Source organism: Pteropus vampyrus, unplaced genomic scaffold (assembly GCF_000151845.1).
Source record: "Pteropus vampyrus isolate Shadow unplaced genomic scaffold, Pvam_2.0 Scaffold67, whole genome shotgun sequence".
Classification (NCBI taxonomy): Eukaryota; Metazoa; Chordata; class Mammalia; order Chiroptera; family Pteropodidae; genus Pteropus; species Pteropus vampyrus.
Window position 1 is genome coordinate 4001837 of NW_011888848.1, and position 21395 is coordinate 4023231.

Sequence of the window (21395 nt, forward strand, 5' to 3'; positions counted from 1 at the left end):
AGGCCAGGCACAAATGAATGGACGTGACTGTGTCATTAAAATTTTTTTATTTACAAAGCCAGGAGGCAGGCCAGATCTGACCCATAGGTCCTAGTTTGCCAATCCCTGATTTAGATTGTCCCCATTGCATTCCATTTTTATAGATGAAGAAATTAAGATTTAGTGAGATTAAGTAATTTGCCCGCAGTCAAACAGCTGGTAAATAAGGATACTAAGACTTTATACTCAGGTTTGCCTGACTCCAAAGCTCATGTTCTTAGCAATTAATTATCATAGTGAGTATAATGTTAGTATACTGTATTAGTATACCATATTAGTATAATGATGTGATTGCTATGTTTTTTTTTGGTTTGGAACTAGGCTTTTGCTCTTGAAGTTATTAAATCTGCTCATGAATGTTGGAAAGCATTGCTTATGAAGAAGCGTGATGGAGGGGCTATAAATTGGTAAGAATTTGCCTTTTCTGTGTAGCTATTTTATTATTAATTGGTACTAAAGAGCCATATAATACTACTCAGATCTAATTTTTTTTTTTTTAAAGACAATTGCAGTTTTGTTTTGTTTTTTTCCACTTAAAAAATACTTTATGGAGCATCTGTTTGGAAGACATCACTGCGTGCTGGACACTGTAAAGCTAAGTAAATGACATGGTTCTATTTCTCAAAGAATTTATAGTTTAGTGGGGGTATTTATAATAATAATGTTATTATAATGTGGTATGTGCAAAGATGGAGTAAAAAACAGTAGCAATTTTTCAACATACAAAACATGGTTATTTTATTTATCTTATAACTACCATGTCATTTCTTGATAAGAACAGTGAAAGTTTTCTTTTCCAAGATCTGGATCACTAGCTGCTTGATTCAGGGGAATCAAACAATATTAACATGTAACTCAATCACTTTATTTTATTTTAAAACATTTAAATGTGCGTTTATTCACCAATCTTTAGATATAAGGCTGAGACCTTTTCTACATAGATTCCATATAAATTATATATTGGATATATTCTAACATAAAGTAAAAAATAAAGATCAGATCCCATAATCCATAATTTTACAATTAATAACCCTTACACATTTTTAGGGTTCTTTTTTCTAACCTTTTATAGTTGCCTTACTCATATCAGATTTGACACTAAGTTTTTACAGTGATTCATCTTTATTGTGGCTTTTTAGAACCTCAGCAGTGTTAACAACCTCAGTAGTTTTAGGGCCTACTAAGTGTTCATAGAAACAATTCTCTTTCCACACTCCCTTCATCTCCGAGCATAATTACTGCTGAAATTACAGTAACAAGGACGATTGACATAAACAGGTTTGGGAGCAAAAGCAGCTGACTCTTGGTAAGCTTACTGTAGAAAGCAAAAGTACAAGGTCATTCTGGAGAGTCGCTACCACCTAATTTTATTGCTCCTGTCTCAGAATCCGGAGAAACTGGGAAGCCGTCCACTCTTCAAGAAGTACTGATTGAGGGTCTACTGCCAGGATTTCTGCTGTGAATACAATGAATAGAGTCCCTGCTCTTTTGGAGCATAAAGTCTAGAATCAAGAGAGACTTTAAAGAAATCATTAGAGTAAAGTAGTCAGATAGAATAAAGAAATAGTCTCAAGGAATATTTTATCCAAGTCATCAAGAGGCTCATCTTGCCTGTGACACAAATGCTTGGGCATTTTAGCTTCAGATTCTATTTCTTGTGCAAGCTAAAGTAACACTTCAGCTCTTTGATATCTTCCTGGGTTTTGTTTTTGTTTTTGTTTTTTTACCTCTTATGCAGACTACTCTTTTTTCAAGCATAATTTTAAAATTTAGGTGATTGTTTATGATTTAAATAGTGTAATTTAAAACATTATAATTGGAAGTCTTCTAGTCCTGTCTTAGTAACTGATAAACTCAATTAGTCTTCATGGTCAGATAGTCTAAGTCAGATATTAATGTGATGAGCTCTGAAAGAAGAGATCTCTAATTTTGTGAAGAGCTATTTCTTTATCGTTTGTTTGCTTTCTTATCTCCTTCCTAATTATTCTTCCTGAAAACTTCTGCAGTTCTTGATGAGAGTTGTGTACTTCTCAGGTTTCCTCAGCTACACAACTGGAGACCATCTCTTTGGTTAGTTTTTCTACAACTTAATATCATTCCTTCTGTGCCGATTCTAATTATCTTTGAGGGTAACTTTATTTCTAAGTTCTGGCATCATTTTGCTATAGTCTCCTTGGTGATGATAAAGAGTACATTAATAAGAGTTGATACTGAACTTTATTCTGTCTTCTAGGTTTTAAGTGTTTTATATGTATCATCTAATTAATACTCACAAGACCTCTGTTAGATATGTATCATTATTTCTTCATTTTACACATGAGGACATTGAGACTGCATTGAGAGTAAGTGACCTAAGGTCACACTCCGTGATGGAGCCAAGATGTAAGCCAGATTCTAAACCTACTCTCTTAACAGCTATATTCTACCTCTACCATTTTAAAGAATACAACAAAATTAAAATTTTTTAGCTTAAAAATTATCAGGATATAAATTGTTGGATGTAAATGGAACGTCAGAATCTTCAGAATTTAAACTCATTTTTTCTTAAATTTTTTTATTACTACTTGATTTGTAAAATATATTTGCAGTTATTAAATTTTTATTTCCTTTGTCTTTACCAAATGAATTACTTATTTCTCTTAGTTCTTTAAAATGTATTGCTATTGATTAGTAAACTGTTTCCCACTTTCATTTTAACCTGTTTTCCCCACCTAGTTCAGTTTAGGGCCACTTTTATCACAGTGGTTCTCTCAAACAACAATGTGTATAGTGCATCAGAATTTCCTAGGTAAACTTAGAAAGTCCCCTTCTTTAAATCTAGTAAATCAGGGTCTCTAAGGAGTGTGGTCTAAGCCTCTATATGTTCTAAAAGCTCCCAAGGTGCTTCTAACGAGCCACGCTGGATAAGAACCATAAGATCCAAATTTCTCTTTGAAGAACAAACAAGGCATTCCAAGATTTGGCCTGTGCTACCTGTCTAATCTCATTCAGTCACTTCTTGCCTATTTCATTTTCCAGCAACTTAGAACCACTTGTCATTCCTCACAAATGCCATGTTCTTAGTGATTTTTTTGGCCATTATACTCATTCCGTTTCTTTTGCCATGATTGTCTTCTCATTTCTTGAACTGACAACTTCCTCATCTTTTAAGACTTAGTTTTGACTTTATCTTCTCCAAGAAACTTCCCCTCACAGTAGCCCCATGCTGGCTAAGGTGCCAGTACACTTTGTATTGCCCCAATGTGTACTTCTGTCATTGCATTTACCCAGTTATTAACTACAGTAGCTCCCCCCGCCCCATCCACAGTTTTGCTTTCTGCGGATTCAGTTACCTGCAGTCAACTGTGGTCTGCAATAGTAAATGGAAAATTCCAAAATAACCAATTTCTAAGTTTTAAATTGAGCACTGTTTTTAGTAGTGTGATGAAATCTCACGCTGTACTGCTTCATCCATATCAGGATGTCAGTCATCCCTTTGTCCAGTGTCTCCATACTCTATATGCTCCCCGCCCTTAGTTACTTAGTAGCTGTCTTGGTTATCAGATGATCAGAGAGAGAGACCACATTCACCTAACTTTCATTAGATTATATTGTTATAATTATTGTATTTTATTATTAGCTATTCTTAATCTCTTACCGTGCTCAATTTCTGTCTTTCTGGCTTTCTTGCTTGCTTTCTTGCTTGCTTTTTTTTCCCTTTTCTTTTCTTTTCTTTTTTTCATTCTTTCTCACCTATAGCACGTGATATTCCTAAGTGATCTGCCATCCAAGTACTAACCAGGCCCAACCCTACGTAGCTTCCAGATCAGACAAGATCAGGCATGTTCAGAGTGGCATGGCCATAGACACCACGCTTAATTTCTAAAACTTGATCATAGGTGTATATATGGGGGGGGGTGGAAATACACACACACACACACACACACACACACACACACACACACACACATCTATATAGCGTTCAGTACTCTCTGTGGTTTCAGGGTCTTGGAACATATTACCCATGGATAAGGAGGACTCCTGTACTTGGTTTATGAATTCGTCTCCCCCTCTAGAATGTAAATTCTTCGAAAGCAGATGAATAAAGATGCCGTAATCATCTTTATGTTTTTTAGCTATTTAAAAATATCTGTTGGAGTAATTGTTGAATAATATTTTAAAGCCAACAAATATTTGTTCTTTTTTAATCTAGTAGTGACTCTTCTGTTTCCAGGATCACTACATTTGTTAAATTCTTTAACTGATATTTTGAGTAATTATCTTTTTCACAATAAGTTTTATTTTTATTCTTTTTTCCACTGTTTAATATTTACTCTGAAAGCTACATATTTTTATTTTAACAGAGAGAATTTCATTATTTCTATTATTACTTAAAATAACTTTAAACTCTGTTGTAGGAAAAATAAAGCTTTTGGCCATTTGGGTTTATTCTTCAACTCCTCTTACCTTCTCTTTAGCCACAGTTTATTTATCTATCTTATTTTTAAGAAAAATTTTCATTTTACCAGCTGATTTTATTTCGTTAAGAATTGTTTATTCTGATCCATTTGTCTTCCAGATTTGTCAAGTTTTGACTGATTCTCAAATGCCCTTCTAGTTGTAAATTGCTTTAATTCAGCTACTTATTGCTTCTCTACTCATAAATTGTTTTATATTGCAACTACTCTCCTGTTTAATATGTTCCATCCATACTGTCAGAATTATCTTTGAAAAATACAAATGTGATTGTCATTTTTATGCTTAAAAACTTCATGTGGTTCCCTTCACTTATAAGATATAACCCAGCACTTCTGTATATTAAACAGTATGTCCCAGCCTACTTTTCCAGCCTCATGTTCTGTCCCCTCCCATCTCATTGTCTTTCCTCTGTGAATGCCTGCTCATTCTTCAAGAAGCAGTTTAGGTGTCACCTCTGCAAAGAATTATCATTTTTTTCTCAACAGAATTCACTGTATTCTCAGATGGGCTTTTATATAACATCTGTACGCACCTCTGTGGAGAACTCAGAGCAGTTTGTTATTTTTATGTCCTAAATTGAGTTTGTATCTCGGCACTTAGTGACAGGACCTGACACATAGTAGGTAGTTTAAAAACACTTAATGAATGGAAAAATATATATATTCAAGTTATTTAAGTCTTGAAATTATTTTTTTACCTTTCCAGAGGAAGGTGTATTTGATCTGTGTATCAGTAGCTCCAGTTCTTTTAACTGTGTGGATTTACTTTTGTTACTTTTCTTCTGCAGACTCTGGAAGTTATGGTCCAAAATCATTGTCATTCTTATCTCTTTACATTTTCTCTCTCCTTTTTTCTTGACTACTACTTTTCTAGAATGAAAAGCCGTGGCAAATCTATATCCTGGACACTGTCTTTGAGGATTCTCATGAGTGTGGGCCCTTGTCTGAGTTGAGATTTTTTTGAAAAAAAAAAAAATTTCTCTTTACTAAAGTTCCATATTGCTGGCTGTAAATTTCATCATTTATGTTTGTTTATTATTTGCAGGTAATTTTCTATTTCTATTTTGTTTACTCAACCAGTTATTTTACACTTATGTGTCTACTAATATGCCTTTTTATTTTTAAATGCAATTCGAGTTTGTTGTACACAGCATTTTTGGAATTGCTTATCTTCTGCTCTAATGTCTTGTTTGCTTATTTTGGTCAGCAAGATTGTGTATGGGCTATATAATGTTTAATCTCATTTGTAATAGACACCATCAGCTTAGTTATCTTTCCTTTGATTTTTCTTCTCCTCTTAGAGGTCATGCTCAAGTTTACAGCTAAAATGAACCCTATTATAAGCTCCGTGGGGACTCTGTGGTTCAATATTGTATCCCAGCATCTAGAAATGTCCCTAACAAATAATTTTTTAATCAATAAATACATATGAATCAGTGTTAACTATTTTTACATAAAGGCTGATTCAGAGACATTAAAAATGTTTCCTGATAACATGCCTTTATTATACCTTCAAACATTCAGAGTAAAAATCACTCCATTAATCTTAAGGAAGGTGCCTTGCAACCCAGATTACATACTTTTTAACTCAAAGAATGCCAGTGAAGAAGTTGGCACCGTTTTTAGTTAATGAGAATATAAGAGCCTATTGGAGAAATAGTAACAAGGGGCTTTGTACTCTCTCATCTTTATATTGGTATATCATGGAAGAATTTCTTAAGTCCACTTGTATATACTTTTCATTTTATTCTTAAAATAGCCATAGTAATAATTTGCCCATGGCAAAAAATGCCAGAGCCTATTGGCTTTCCTAGGTTCTGGTGGTTACTTGTCAAGATATTTTATTAGAGATATTTAAAAAGTCATTCAGAGTTTTAAAATTTTCAGTGCTGGCTTTAATATTATCTCTCTTTTCTAATATTTCTAGTGATGATTTTGCTTTGTTGTGGGAGTAGAGGATTACTTTAGAAATAGGTTATCAGATTTAACAGATAAAAATATAGAACACTCAGTTAAATCTTAATTTCAGAACAGTACATCTTTTCAGTATAAATATGTCTCATGCAATATTTGGGATATACATATACTAAAAAAATAGTTTGATGTTTATCATGGATACCACATTTAATCGGGTATTCTGTGTTTTATCTGGCAATATATTGAGGGAAGACTCCCTGTTCTCTCACCATTATTTTCCCAGAATTTCCAAGGAATGTTTTACTTTGGTTTAGTTACAATGTGAAAAACATTATACATAGCATATTTACTATGCACCATGCTTTTTTCAGAGGATTAGCTCTTAAGTCTTTGCAGTGTCTAATTTTTTTGCCTTATTCTTTTTATATTTAGTTTTGACTTTCTTTAGGGAAATGTCTTACCTATAAGGCTTTACCTTTTTCAGTTTTTAATTTATTTAAATATGGAATGTAGAGAAGATAATACAAAATAGTTTAGTCTTACAGGTGATAATGCCAGCTTTCATCAATTTTATTCATGTCAGGAATGAAAATATATCTCACATTTTGAGTCTGGTTAGAAAGCAAAATGACTGGTTACTATAATTGCGGTATATCCAATATCTGATTATAGACAGATGTAGTTAAAAAGATAGATAGATGATAGGTTATAGATAGATAGATAGATAGATAGATAGATAGATAGATAGATAGATAGATCTTATCATATATATCCCAACATATTTCAAAAAGCCACTGTGAAAATAAATTTGATGGTGTATATTCCATAGATCCGGTTGAGGGTGAGGGGGGGTGGATAGGAGGAGTTGCAGGGGGTGGGGAGAGAAAGAGAGAGTTTCATCTACTACTTATCTCCTTTAGGAATCTGCTAATTACTTTTCCTTTCTATTTTAAAAAGCTAATTGGGTTTTACCTCTCTCCTTTCTACCTCTTACAGTATCTATTTTAATCTGATTTTTTAATGAAATTTTTAAAAATCAAACTTAACATGTTAGAGAGGAATGATGCCTTTGCTTTCATCTATGAAGAAGGAAATGTGTAATGGGCGGCATGCTTATGGAGATAGCATGCTATTATTGGAAAAGCTTTTGACTTTATAGAACCTTTATTGATCATGGAAGGAGCTGCTGTCTTATGCCTTACTGAACTTCCTTACTTGTAAGAAAGCTGAGTTTTCATGTTCATATGTTTTTCTCTAACCACTCTTAGCTTAATTTTCCATACCTGTCTGAGAAATAGATTCCACAGCATCTTTCAGAAGCCAATTACAATGTTTATCAGCTCACTTAGAGGAAAATTCTTCCTTATCGTCATCATCCTATGGGTCAAATTTGTTTTTTTCTTTTCTTCACTAAAGATGAAGTATAATTTTGGTATAGCCTTTTATATGTACCAGAAGATTATTTAGATTTATATACTGTCGTTTAAATTTTTTTTTTTTAATTTTGGAGAGTGTGTGCTGTAAAGCACTTTATACCCTTTCCTGAAAGAATGTATAAGAATCTCAGTTGTCCTGTTTTATATTCATTCAGGTTCTTTTTTTTGGCTAGGATCATACAGTCAGTGTGAAATATTTGGAGTTGTTTTTCTTGTTGGTAATTGCTCCTTTTTTATCCCGTGTAATAATAACATTCTCTTTTTATTTGCAGCACAAATGTGCAGGTATGCGATAGTCCTTTCCATTGCACTCAGGAGGAAGCAAGATCATTAGTTGAATCGGTAAGGGGAAAATGTCCAAGGCATCTTTTAATCTTGTAAATGTCATGAGGAAACCTAGCAGAAATTCTGAAAAATCTAGCAATGACATATAACAAGTCTTTTGGGAAGCATAAAATTTTAAAATAACATTACAATCTTCTTTTTTTTTTTTTAATCCAGGGAATTTAAATCAAAAACCTTAAGACCTGTTAGTTGAATTTTTAAATTCTATTTTCTAAAGTACATTAACCTTTTAATTTCCTATGATGCTGTTTTTTTCTTGACATCACCAATTTATTGTTGTTTATATGCATTTGCTCTCCTCTGTACTCTTCTGTTTTTATGATTTATCCACCATTCAATGGCTGCATTGTACCTGGTTGCTGGTATAGGTGCATTTTGGCTCAAGAAAAACAAAATAAATAAGACTCCTCTTTTTCCCCATTTAGTTTGGCTATCTCAAAAGCTTTCCTTTTCCAAGCTTAGAAGATATCCTTGGATTTTTATCTGTCCTAGTCATATTGCTGCCTAGAGACAACTGAATTTATTAGTAAATTAGTGCTTGATTTGGAGATCACTAGATAAGAAAATTTATATTCAGATAATCAAGTAATATTGCTGTATAAAGTGTGTTCAGGAGTGATTTTAGGCTGGAAACCCCATTTATAAATTGTGTTTAAACTAATTATGAGGTAGGAAACTAGTAAATTCAGATCTTCAGGAACAACAAAAATGTTTGCTCACTATGGCTGCTTTGAATTTTTTTACCCTGCTAATTCATCAGCTATTTAATTAGTGCCTGCTCTGCATGGTGGGATTATAGGTGCTGGGGATGCAGTATTAAAGAAAAGATAGAAAAAGCTCTACCCTCATGTACATAACATTCTAGTTGGGGAGATGGATAATATTTAAATACACAGTGCTATAGAGGTGATAAATGCTATGATGAAAAATGAGCAGAGAATAGGGGATAAAGCGCCAAGAGTGGGATGGGTATTGTAGTTATGTAAAAAAAGGTCGTCAGGGACAGCTTCACTGAGGATAGCAGTGCCGTGAGTCAAGATTCTTAGAAGTTAAGAGAGCGAGCCAAGGAACTGTCTGAAGGAAGAGCATTCCAGGCTACGGTCCCAACGGCCATGAGACCAGAGGATTCCTGACACGTTCTAGAAATATCAACAGAACCACAGCGACTAGTGGGGTAGAAACGCACTAGGGAAGAAAGGAGGACACGGTATCAGAAATATTTAGATCTGGGGGGCAGAAACAGGCAGATTATAGTGAAAGACTGTGTAATATAGTCTGCAAAGACTGTTTTAAGAATTTTGTTTCTCATTTTGAATGAGATAGAGAATCAGTGGAGAGTTTTGAGCAAAAGAGTGGTATAATCTGACTTAGATTTTAACAAGGCGCCCTGGCTGCATTGCTGAGAAGGGACTGTAGAGAGGTAAGGGAAGACACAGAGCAGCCATTATAGGAATGCAGGCCACAAATTCCGTTTATTTTCTTCAAGTTTTCAATTTCGTATCTACGTAGATTCCATTGTCAACTTAGTTATCAAAATTTATTATTTTTTAGGGAAAAAAATAAAGGAAAACTAACATCTTTTTATCTTTGTCCAAGTAGTCTCTCTCTCACTAATCTCAAGACTATTCCATTTATTTTATTTTTAGATTTATAAATAATATAATAGATACTTGTCTTAAAATTAACTTTAAGGTAAAAGTTTCTATCTTACATCCTGTTTTTTCATTGTTTCCTATCTTATTAGTAGGAAAACAGTTCTCTTGGGAAAAAAAAACAATTAGAGGACATGGATATAATCTAAATAGTTAGATTTGGGAAATAAAATGAGAAATCAGAAATATTAACATCCTGCTTTAATTACACGGTTTGGTAACTTCGTTGTGCTTCATAATGACGAAAGTGCTGTATGATTTTTCACTGAGAATACTGCAGTAGAAAATCAAAATGCAGAGTAAGCAGTCCTTCTTCACCAGCCCTGATGGAACTTACCATGAGTGAGATTTCACCATTATAAGTTTGTTAAAGAATTGCCCTATTAGCAGCCTCCTGATTCAGGAGGCCAGTTTATTTAACACTTTCTCCTGAAGATTTTATACCTATAATAATTTGAAATTTTTTGTAGTCAAAGCATTTTGACTTGGCATTTTATCTCTTCCGAACCACATTGAGATGTTTGAATCAGAATAATTTAGGTATATATTCTCAGATCTCTCTATTTTGCTATATACCAAACATTGCACTGACATCAAGGTATTGTCAGTTTGCTTGTACTTTGGTTGCTCAGAATAGTTTAAGATGTCGAAGTCATTCCTCAGACTTGATCATATTCAGACCATATCAGTTCTGGGCTTGTATGGAACAAATCATAACCCCAGCGTTTATTAGTGGGCTCAGATTGAGTGAGCTCACTCTAACAAGTTAATCAACAAGTATAATATATACTCCAAGTAATATTATCTTGAGACTGATATATAAATGTTAAATGAATGAATTATGGGTAAAACAAAGCCAGATAGCCATACTTGTTTTCACTTTCTAAATCTGTATTGACAGAATACTCACAAAGTGAGATTTCAGGATAAAGTAACTGCTTTGGTGAACAGATGCTTTAAAAATACATAAAGAAAAGAAATGGACAATTTTTGAGTAATTAATTGAACCATTGCAGGAAGCTTATACTGGAGAGCATATATTGATCAAAACACAATTAAGTGTAGCATCGAGAGCTAAAGAAAAAATCATTACGTATTCACCCAAAAATATATACAGATCAGTTAGGAAAAATATTTCCACTATAACCAAGAAAAAGAAAATGAAAGCCAACAACCTGATTGGTATTATTTGGAAGCATTTTAGAAACAAAATGGAAAATATATACAGAAGTAATTTGTCATACTTAGGTTAGAGATCTTAAGAAAGAGAGTAGATATGAGGAAGATAAGGATAATTGAAATGATCAAAAGGGTTATTGGGTTTGTTTATGAATATAGATGTTTGAATTATATGCAATCATGAAAGGCATGGCTGTATCAAAAACAAAGTTTGTTACTTAGATCTCAACACACAAGGGATCCATAGATGGTAGAGTCCTGCGCTGCTCTATTACTCTGAGTGGTGGGGCTGCAGCCTGTGTCCACCAGCAACTGGAGTAACACTTTGTAATAGTTCAGCCACAGGACCAGACACTTACTTTTTTTGAGGGAGGGAGTAGGGAGGGCGGGAGGGGATACTGTATCAAGTTTTCTTAACCTTCACTTAACTTTATAGCCAGAAAATACGGGACTCTTTCTCAATTCTTGAAGACTATGTAACCGGTAATTGGAACTTTATTTAGGGAGCAAGGTTCAGAGCATTTATAGGGAACAAATAATGTGTGTTTGTATGTGTGTGCACGTGTGAATGTGCATGTATACATACACATGTGGTTTGCCTTTCAGATCTAATAGTAATTGATATTTAAATGACAATTGATTTGACTACTAGGGTTTAAGATGCTACTTTTAGATCCTATACTGTCCATAAATGTTATTTTGAAATATGTTGATTAGATTTAAACAAAATTGGCAAGCTTAATCTAGTAAACATATATAATGTGAGAAGAGTTTTTTCTAGATGTGGACATATCCAAAAATTGAGTATATATTAGGCCACAAAGAGAATTGCAAAAAAATACCAGTTGATATCATGCAGACCACATTCTTTATCTGCAGTATAATACAGTTACTAATCATTTATGAAAATATTAAAAGAAAAGAAAAAAAACAAAATCCATGTGTTTGGAAACTAAAAGCACTTCTAAATAAGTCGTGCCTCAAATAAGTTATAGAGTATTTTAAATTGAATAAACTAAATCACTATATGTCAAAAATTATGCAATGCAGCAAAAATAGTTTTTGAGAGAAATTAAATGTATACAGCAGAAATAAAGAAAATTGCAATACTAAACATTCAACTCAACAATTACTCTGTTCTTTATCTTTTTACATTGTAAGAAAGAAAATTATAAAGAGCAGAGCAAATATTTGATGAAATAGAAAACAAATAATGGCAAGGATCAATTAAAACAAAAATTCGAGTTTTTAAAGATAATAATATAGACAAGCCTATTGAAGGATGATGAACTAGAGAAGGCATAAATAAAATGATCAGGAATTAAAATGAAAACATAATTACATAGATATTTAAATCATCAGAAGGAAATACTATGAGATGTTTTTGGCAATACCTTTCTAAACACAGATGAATTAACAATTTTGTTTAAAATATAAATTACCGATATTAAGAATAAATAGAAAACCTAAATACACTTATAATAGTTTAAAAAGACTTAATTATGAAGATGACAATTTCTGTCATATTAATTAATGAATTCAATCTGTTTTTTAATCTGAATCCCAGTAGGGTTTTCACTGAGCATGACAGGATAATCCTGAAATGTACATTAAAAAGTAAAGGGCCAAGAATAACCTAGAAAAGATTAATAAATTTAAAGTTTTTAAAAAAAGCTGGAAACAGCTAAAGATACCGTAAAATAAGTTAAAAGATAAGCCATTAATTGGGAGAAGATGTTTACATATAAATGACAAAGGAATTAACAACTTTTTCAAATCTATAAGAAAGATACCCCAATAGGGAAAAAAAAGAGCAAATAATATGGACAACTGATCAAAGAGGATACTTAAATGGTCAGTGAACTCTATCTCACCAGTAATCAGTCAGATCAACCTACAACACAATACAATTTCATAGTTATTAGTTGGCAAACATTTGGAAGGGGCAAAGGAGACCTGTCATACTTATTGATAATGCTTGAAGAGCAATTAAGTAATTTCTGGTTAAGTTGAAGATACTTATAACCCACTACTCAGAAATTACCCTTATTTAGAGGTTCTAATAAATGCATTTATATAAATGGACCTGGGGAAATTGGAAACCAGATAAATGTCTATCAATTAAAAACCTGGAGAAGTAAACTATAGTGTATTTATACAGTGGAATACTATGCCACAGGTAAATTAGAACTGCATGATTCTACATGGATAAAACCTGAAAGTGTGATTTTGGGTGAAAAAAGTGTTTGCAGTAGGATATAGTAGGCAATGTTTTTGTAAATTTTAAAACACCCAAGCAGTAATACCATAAATTTTTAATGAATACAAAGAGATATAGTGTTCACATTTCAGAAACAAATGAGAACAATAAACACCAGTGTTAGCATAGTGATTAAGAGAAGTTACTTCTAAGAAGGAAGGGAAATAAGATTTTAAGTTTGATGAGTAGGTAGAAAGACTTCAGTTTTAAAGTTTCTGAAATAACTGTGTTAACTTTTAAAAATCTAGAGTAAGTATGTGTTATATTAGTCTCTGTATTTTCTGCATGTTTGGAGATTTTATAATATAAAAAATTCATCTGCCCAGAAAAAATCAATAGAGAAAATTAATGAAACCAAAAGCTAGTTCTTTGAGAAGACCAATATTATCAGAAAATAAGAGAGAAAACAAATCTTCAATGTCAGGAGTGAGATAAGTGACATCATTGCCGATTCTGCAGATACTAGGAGAACAATAGGGAGATATTGTGAAAAACTTCCTACCAATAAATTTGACAGCTTGGATGAAATGAACAGATTCCTTGAAATACATAAACTACCAAAGCTCACTGAAGAAGAAATAGGCATAAACAAATTAAACTTGTACTTGAAAACCTTTTCATAAACACAACTCTAGACCTCGTTGGTTTCCAGTACATTTATTTAGCATTTTTTTGAAGGTTCTAGCCAGCGCAATAAGGCATTAAAAAGAAAGAAAAGACATCCAGATTGTGAAAGAAGATGGCATGAATGCCTATATATGAAATATCCAATAAAATCTACCTAAATACTACCATAATAATTAATTTTTGCAATGTTGCAGTATATAATATCAGTATACAACAAACTATTTTTGTATACTAACAGCAAACAATTGGAAACTAAAAATAAATACGTTATTTATAATGGCATCAAAAATATGAAACACTTAGGGATAAATCCGGAAAAAAATATGAAGAGCCTGTAACCTGAAAATGATGAAACATTGCCAACAGAAATCAGAACTAAATAAGTGGGAAGATATATCATGTTCATAGGTTGGAGGACTCAGTATTTTTATGTTCTTCTCAAGTTGATCTATAAGTTCAATGCAATATCAATTAAATTTTAATATACTTTTTTTGTAGATAGAAATTTACAAACTCATATATAAATACTAAGGTCTTAAAATAGTAGACTAAACAACTTTGTATAGAACAAAGTTGAAAATAGTAGCTATTCCTTATTTCAACACATTTATAAAACTATAGTAATCAAGAAAGTATAGTAATGGTATAAAACTAAGACAAAGAGATCAATGAAATGAAATCCAGAAATATATCTAAATATATATGGACAAAGAGATCAATGAAATGAAATCCAGAAATATATCTAAATATATATGGACAACTGATTTTTGAAATGATAATCTTTTCAACAAATAGTGCTCGAACAATTGTTTTTTTCATGCAAGGAGAAAGCACTTCAGTCCATACCTTACACTATATATTATAATATATCCTAGACCAAACTTTAAAACATAAAACTAGAAGCCTATTTTGACCTTGGGTTAGTTAGACAGGATTTCTTAGATATGCCACTAAAAGCACAATCTGTTTTTAAAAATGATAGAGTTCATCAAAATTGAAAATTTCTGTTATGGAAAGGACACTCTTAAGAGAACACAAAGAAGCCACATAGTACAAGAAAATATTTTAAAATCATATACCTGATAAAGTGAGTTGTATCCAGATTATATAAAGAACTCTCACAATTGAATAACAAGAAAACATACCCTCTCCAAAACAGTGTGCAAAATATTTGAATAGTCACTGTGCCAAAGAAGATGTCCTGAAAACACATAAAATGATGCTCAGCTTTACTAGTCTTTAGGGAAATGCAAATTGAAAACCACTATGACATGCCTATACACACTTTTTAGAATAGCTAAAAATTTAAGATTGGCCATACCAGTTGTTGGCAAAAATGTAGAGGAACTGATTCTTCCATACCCTACTAATTGGAGCGCAAAATGGTACAACCATTTTGGAAAACAATTTAGCATTTTCTTGAAAAGCTAAACATATACCTGTCATAAGATCTAGCCATTCTACGCTTAGATATTTACCCAAGAGAAATGGAAATATATGTTCATACAAAGATTTGTTTACAGCAGCTTTATTTGTAATAGCCAAAAACTGGGAACAACCCAAATGTCCATCAACTGAGGAATGATTAAACAAATAGTGGTTATTCATATGAGGGAGTTTCATTAATACTCAGCAATAAAAATAAGTGAATTATTAGTATATGCTACCACATGGCTGAATTTTTAAAAATTGGGTGAGTGAGAAAAGGCAGATATACATATTACATCATACCATGTGCTATGTAAAATTTTAGGAAATATAAACAGTAAGGCTTGCTGACACAAGGCAGATCATTGGTTGGAGGGCTTGGGAGAGAGCCAGGAAGGAGGAATTTATAATCGCTTTTATAGGGACTCAGGAAACTTGGAGATGATGGTGAATATGTTTATCTTGATCACGATAATGGTTTCACACATGTAAATGTATCAAAACTCATATGCAGTGTAATTCATGTCAGTGTGAGTCTAATAAAGGTTTTTGTTTTTTCTTTTTTGAGAAAAGAACAGTTCTGGAGTCAGACTGTGTAGGTCTAAATCCCAACTCTTTTATTCATAACTTGAGACAAATTATTTGACTTATTTATGCTTTAGTTTCTTTATTTATAAAATAAGGAGCTAGTAGTATCTTCCTTATAGGGCTGTTGTGGCAAATTGAATGAAATAGTCCGGGTAAAATGTGGAGCAGCTAGAAAGTATTCAGTAAATGTTGAGTTTTATTGTCACTGTCATTATTGGTGTTCTTAGGTTAAATTGCCCACAGAGAGAAATCCCTTCTGTTCCAGTCTCTTCTTGAACACTTCAGTGATGAGGGTACACTCCTTCATGAGGTGGCCCGTTCCATTGCTGGATAGTGGGAAGGTCAACCTGGCTAATTTAAATTCTGTGAGAATTAGCCCTATTTTCAGAAACTTAAAACAGGAAGAAGGGAAGGGAGAAAGAGAATAACTCAGTTTCCACAACATAACTTATTCTAATACTTAACCATTTTTCTCATCTGGGAATTTTTTCCTCAAAATTCTCCCACATGCTTCTGTTTAAGCACTTTCTTTGTATTCTGCCCTCTGAGAAATTGGAAAACCTCTAAGCGTCATGTAAAGTTGGGGAAAGTTCGAATTAGGTAATTTGTAAAATTTTCTAATATTTGATGACTAGTCATTTTACTTAAAAAAAAAAAAAAAAAAAAGATCAAACTGTATGAGGTTCCACACACAAACTCAGTGCATGTAGGACTAAGGGAGAAAACCACACACGTTGCTAAAGGAATTCCCAGACCTGCCCCAGACCCTACACAGCCTGGTGGCTTTAGGGGTTTAAAAATCTTAGACTCTGGGATCAGGCCAAGGAGCACAAGGTACCACACTCCTGCTGAGTAGCAGGGACCTAGTCCCATGATACCAGGAACCTGTAGCTCACAGTAGTGATAGAAAATGTTCTAAAAGGTTAAAGACATCTAAAACTGAGAGGAATGAGTGCCTCCCAGGGCGTCTCAGCAGCCTTGGTCTGACTGTTTTCGCCTTTGCCTGGCCAGACTTCCACTAAAAGCAGTCTCATGCAAACCTGGACCAGGCAAAGTCAAAAGATGACAGTACAGTGGAACGTGAATGCACAATGAGCACTGCTCGGAAGGAAAAGAGTAAGGGGGAGATTTCAACTTTAGGATGTATTATTCTGATTGCATTTGGTAGATCTTATTTCTTCAGTAATAAGATCTGTAATGTAGTCAGAGTTTTGGATGGTCATTTTATATTTGATGTCAAGACTTCTTAGCTGAATAGTAAAAAGCAGCACATTCAGGAGGCCAGGGCCCTGGAGTGAACCTTAGTAGCAGTTAACATGAGTATATAGCACAGCTATCTATTTCATCCCTGAACTTGACCAGCAATCTCATAAATGCATGTTGGTGTTTACATGGAAACTCAAAGATGAATCCATGTGAAAGACTTTAGATGAATCCATCAACATTAGGCCTGTCATGTGAGTCTGAGGCATTGTTACCATTTAAGAACAGTAACGCTTAAAAAAATTCACACCAAAGTCGTATTTCATTTTTCCCGAGGTCCACAACAAAGACGAATCAATAAAGCAGCTAGTTAAAAAGTGTACAGTCAGGAGTTCTGTGCTCTAGTAGGAAAATACCAACTAATGAATGTTAAAAAAATAGTTTTAAATACAAACAGTGGTGACCAGAAGAACAATGCTACAGTTCCTTACAGTTGTTGGACAGGACTTAACAGCATGCTCCTCAGATAATTTTCTGTGGGTGCATGCTTTCTGTCTCCTTAGAGCTGTTGGTGACATGACAGTAAACAGGTTCCTTGCACATCCAATTATATACATTCTTGAAGAAGTGGATTAAACTTATATAAACTTAAAATACTTTTTGTTTATGTATAACTAAGAAAACATTTGTAGGAAGCTGGCGGGGTTATTTAAAGGAGAGCCACCAAGTACAAAGCAGTCATATTAATAGTTCATATTAATTTAAAATACAGTTTATGCATGGATAGGAACAGAGGCCAGATTAAGCTTTCTTTGGTTGGTAAAAGAAAGAGGAACACTTTGGTAATGAGAGCACTATATTTGTTTGAAAGAAATTAAAGATAAGAATATTCATGAGAAGTGTTTTAGGAATGAGAAAAGGGGAGGAGATGTCATTTTTAGAATGAGGGTACAAAATAATATCTACTGTAAAATGGAGAATTTATCTTAGGTGAGTAGAGGATGTCTACATATTTCCCCTCCTGAGAAATAAGAGAACTAAAATTTTTTTCTAGTTTCTTAAAAGGAAAATGTATCAGTGGTGACTCCTGAGAATGAGAGTTGGCATTGGGGCACTTTTAGATGCTGCTCAGTGCATTTCATTCTTCCCGTTTCTGTAAGCAAGTGTTATATTTGTTATTATGTTTAAAGGTGATGAAATCATTGACAGTAAATGAAGAGTTAAATGCTGATATGTATCATGAACCCTTGTTGTTATTTTCAGATTTAGATGCTAGTCTCTCTTTTGGCATATATTAATACAGAAAAAAATGTGAAAAATAAATAAAATACCTCCAAGCTTTAATAGTTTATTATCCCTGAGTTTTAGACTTACTCACGATGTTTGTTTCTGTACATTCTGCATATATTCTACCAGCCAAGAAATACATTTAAGAATGAAAGAAAAAAGTAAAAACATTCTGGAAATTATTTTTTAAATAAAGTAAAATGATAAATGTTTTGGCTAAAGTAGTTTGTTCGATTCTTTTCAGAAGTACTTTTTAGGTTAATGAGAAGCTGCTCGGTTATTCTGTTTTATATACCATACATTTTCTTCCTCTGAGATGTTTGGCAGCTCCAGCAAGAAGCAGCTGCTGATTTTAAACAGGAAATCTAAACATCTAAGTTTACACCAAATCTTATAATATGTGTCCTGCACAATCAAACAGCATAACAATTTCAAAGAATAAGCAAGTTACTCTCTCATAGTCTCTTTAGAAAACCAGTTATCAAATCCCAAAGGCCTAATCTCAATGAGTATAATTTTTATGTTGTAGTGTTGCTTTCACACCTAGGTTTATTTAAGTTCTACCATCCTCAAAACCAGCCATGGTTAAGCATTTTCTCTGTGTTAGGAAGCTGAATGGAATTTTTCTTATTTTTTGAAGTACTTGGAAAATCTCAAGGATGTTTTACATAAAATTTGTACAGACATCTCTATTTACATTATTACATCATCCTTTTCTATGACAGAAAAGAAGACAAAGCATAGTTGATTAGTCTTTTTTTTTAAGAGTAGAAAGAAAAATAACTTTAAACCATTTATGATTTGGGGGAACATTTTAATGAGGGTTCTCCAGAGAAACACAGAAAGAATGAGACAGAGAGATGGGGGGTGGGGGGTGGGGGGGGTGTTTGTGTGTCTGTCTGTCTTTCACAAGAGACAGACAGATGGTGGAAGCTTAGCAAGTCCAAAATCTGCAGAGTGGGCCGGCAGTCTGGAGACCCAGGAGAACCGATGGTAGAGATGAAGTCCAAAGGCATTTTGCTGGAGAATTCCCTCTTGCTTCCCTTTTTGTTCTATGTAGGCCTGATTGGATGGGGCCCACCCACATCATACAGAGCCATTGGCTTTACCCAGAATTCACCATTTTAAATGTTAATCTCAGTCAAAAATACTCTTCAAAGTGACACATTAACTTAAAGGGAATATTTGAATATTGATGAAATTTAATTTTATTTCCGAATTGTTCTTATTCAGTACTTCCCTTAGACCTAAGCAAAGAGAACCATGTATTGAGTCCTGCTGTTTAGAGGGTCTTGCTTTAGCCCTCATCCAGTCATGTCCCTCACTACAGAGCAAGACTCAGGGACTATAGTTGTGCCCTCACTGGGAGCCCAAGCTCCCCATTCTAGATCACCTTTTGGCTACTCACGACCCTGGAATCTTTGCCCAGACAGCTGCAGGCCTGTTTGCCGGGCCTCCATGGGCATCTCCCCAAGTTTGCGCTCATCACTGTGGAGACTGTGCTCGCTGTTACTTCTGCAGGGGCCTTGGGAGGATGCGTGTAGGTGTGTGGGCTGGAATTGTCACCTTTGTTCAGATGAGGCTTCTCAATGCAGACTGGAGCTTGGGGTCAGAGGAGACGTGGGGCAGGATGAGGGTCATGTGCCTCTTCTCTGCACTCTGCCGTCTTCAGGCGGTCTCCGAGGTGTCCAGACTGCTAAATGAGAGCTTCTGCATCATCACAGTGGTAAATTTAGAGGATCATAGGATGAAACATACTTTATATTCTAGTCATCACTTTGTTGGTTTGATTTATAACTTTTAAATATTCAGATGTATAGTATATGGTGTGACATTTCTGCCTTTGCCCCAGACAGCAGATGTTAGAGGCAGATCTTCCCTGTTGAGGGTGAGCAAATTCAGAGAATTAGACGTTGATTATTAAATGTGAAATCTGAAAAGTATTATAAAATCAGGGTGTGGTTATCTCTTGGGGAGATGAAGTTATAACTGTGGAAGAGCCTGTCATGTTCCATTTCTCATTTTGGGTCGTGGTGACTTAGATGTTTATTCTAAGTATTCCTGGGCTTTGTGCATTCCTGTCCATGGAGAATGGATCTTCCAATAAAATGTTTTTTTCAAAAACTTTTAAAAATGTATTCTTATTTAGAAAAACTTTATATCTTAAGAAAACCTTTCAGACTCATTTATCACAAATTATATTACATCTGCTCTAAGAATCTTGGCCTAGTCATCAAAATAAAAAGTTAATTTAAAATTCTAGAAGATGAGTAAATAAATTTTATATTTATGAGTGTGTCTCTGTATGTGTGCACACACACACGCATGCACATTGTCATGTATGTGTGTGTTTGATTTTTGTTCTCAAGACCTCAGCCAAGGAAGCAGCTGAAAGCAAACCTCTTCTCATTTTCAGTGGTCCCTATGGGTTAATGAGAGAAGATAGTTTTAAGTATGCTTTTTTTATTTGACTCTAAGTCTGTGGTTCTTTTATCTGAAAGAATGAGCAATGATAATAAAGGCAAAAAGGAATATTTTTTTCAGTTTAAAGAACCATTGTGTGTAAACTTTGTTCTATAATTTCACGGGGGAAAAAACTTTTGGATACAGTTTCTACATCTAAATATTTATTATAACAGAGACTCTCTGTTCTTATTTTTCAGGTATCATTTTCAGCAAATAAAGAATGTAATAAAGAAGGTATGGCATATTTTGGTTCTTGAGCTCAATGTGTAAATTTATTCATTTACAGTTAATTAAAACCAAAAAAAAATACAGAAGACTAAAAGTTGTATAAACTAAGTAAAATACTTTGTTAAATAATCATTCAAATTTTCACATGAAATAAGTTTATTTCAGAATTTCAGAAAATGAGAAAGAGCACATTTATTACTGTTAGGCCAGAAAATAGTTTGATTATGTAGTTTGTGTGTGTGTGTGTGTGTGTGTGTGTGTGTGTGAAGTAAAGAGATCCCAG

General features: G+C 33.7%; 1 protein-coding gene across 4 annotated transcripts in view; it reads left to right on the forward strand.

Moving 5' to 3' along the window:
- PPA2 (pyrophosphatase (inorganic) 2) overlaps positions 1–21395 on the forward strand; it is a 76805-nt gene that overhangs the window by 54089 nt on the left and 1321 nt on the right. For 3 of the 4 annotated variants that reach the window (XM_011361490.2, XM_011361493.2, XM_023531374.1), the window contains 3 exons: positions 361–446; positions 8122–8191; positions 21082–21118. In XM_011361490.2, the coding sequence (XP_011359792.1) occupies positions 361–446; positions 8122–8191; positions 21082–21118 (193 nt within the window). Of the gene's footprint in view, positions 1–360; positions 447–541; positions 947–8121; positions 8192–21081; positions 21119–21395 lie in introns of those variants that run through there. The other variant, XM_023531375.1, reaches the window with a different exon arrangement.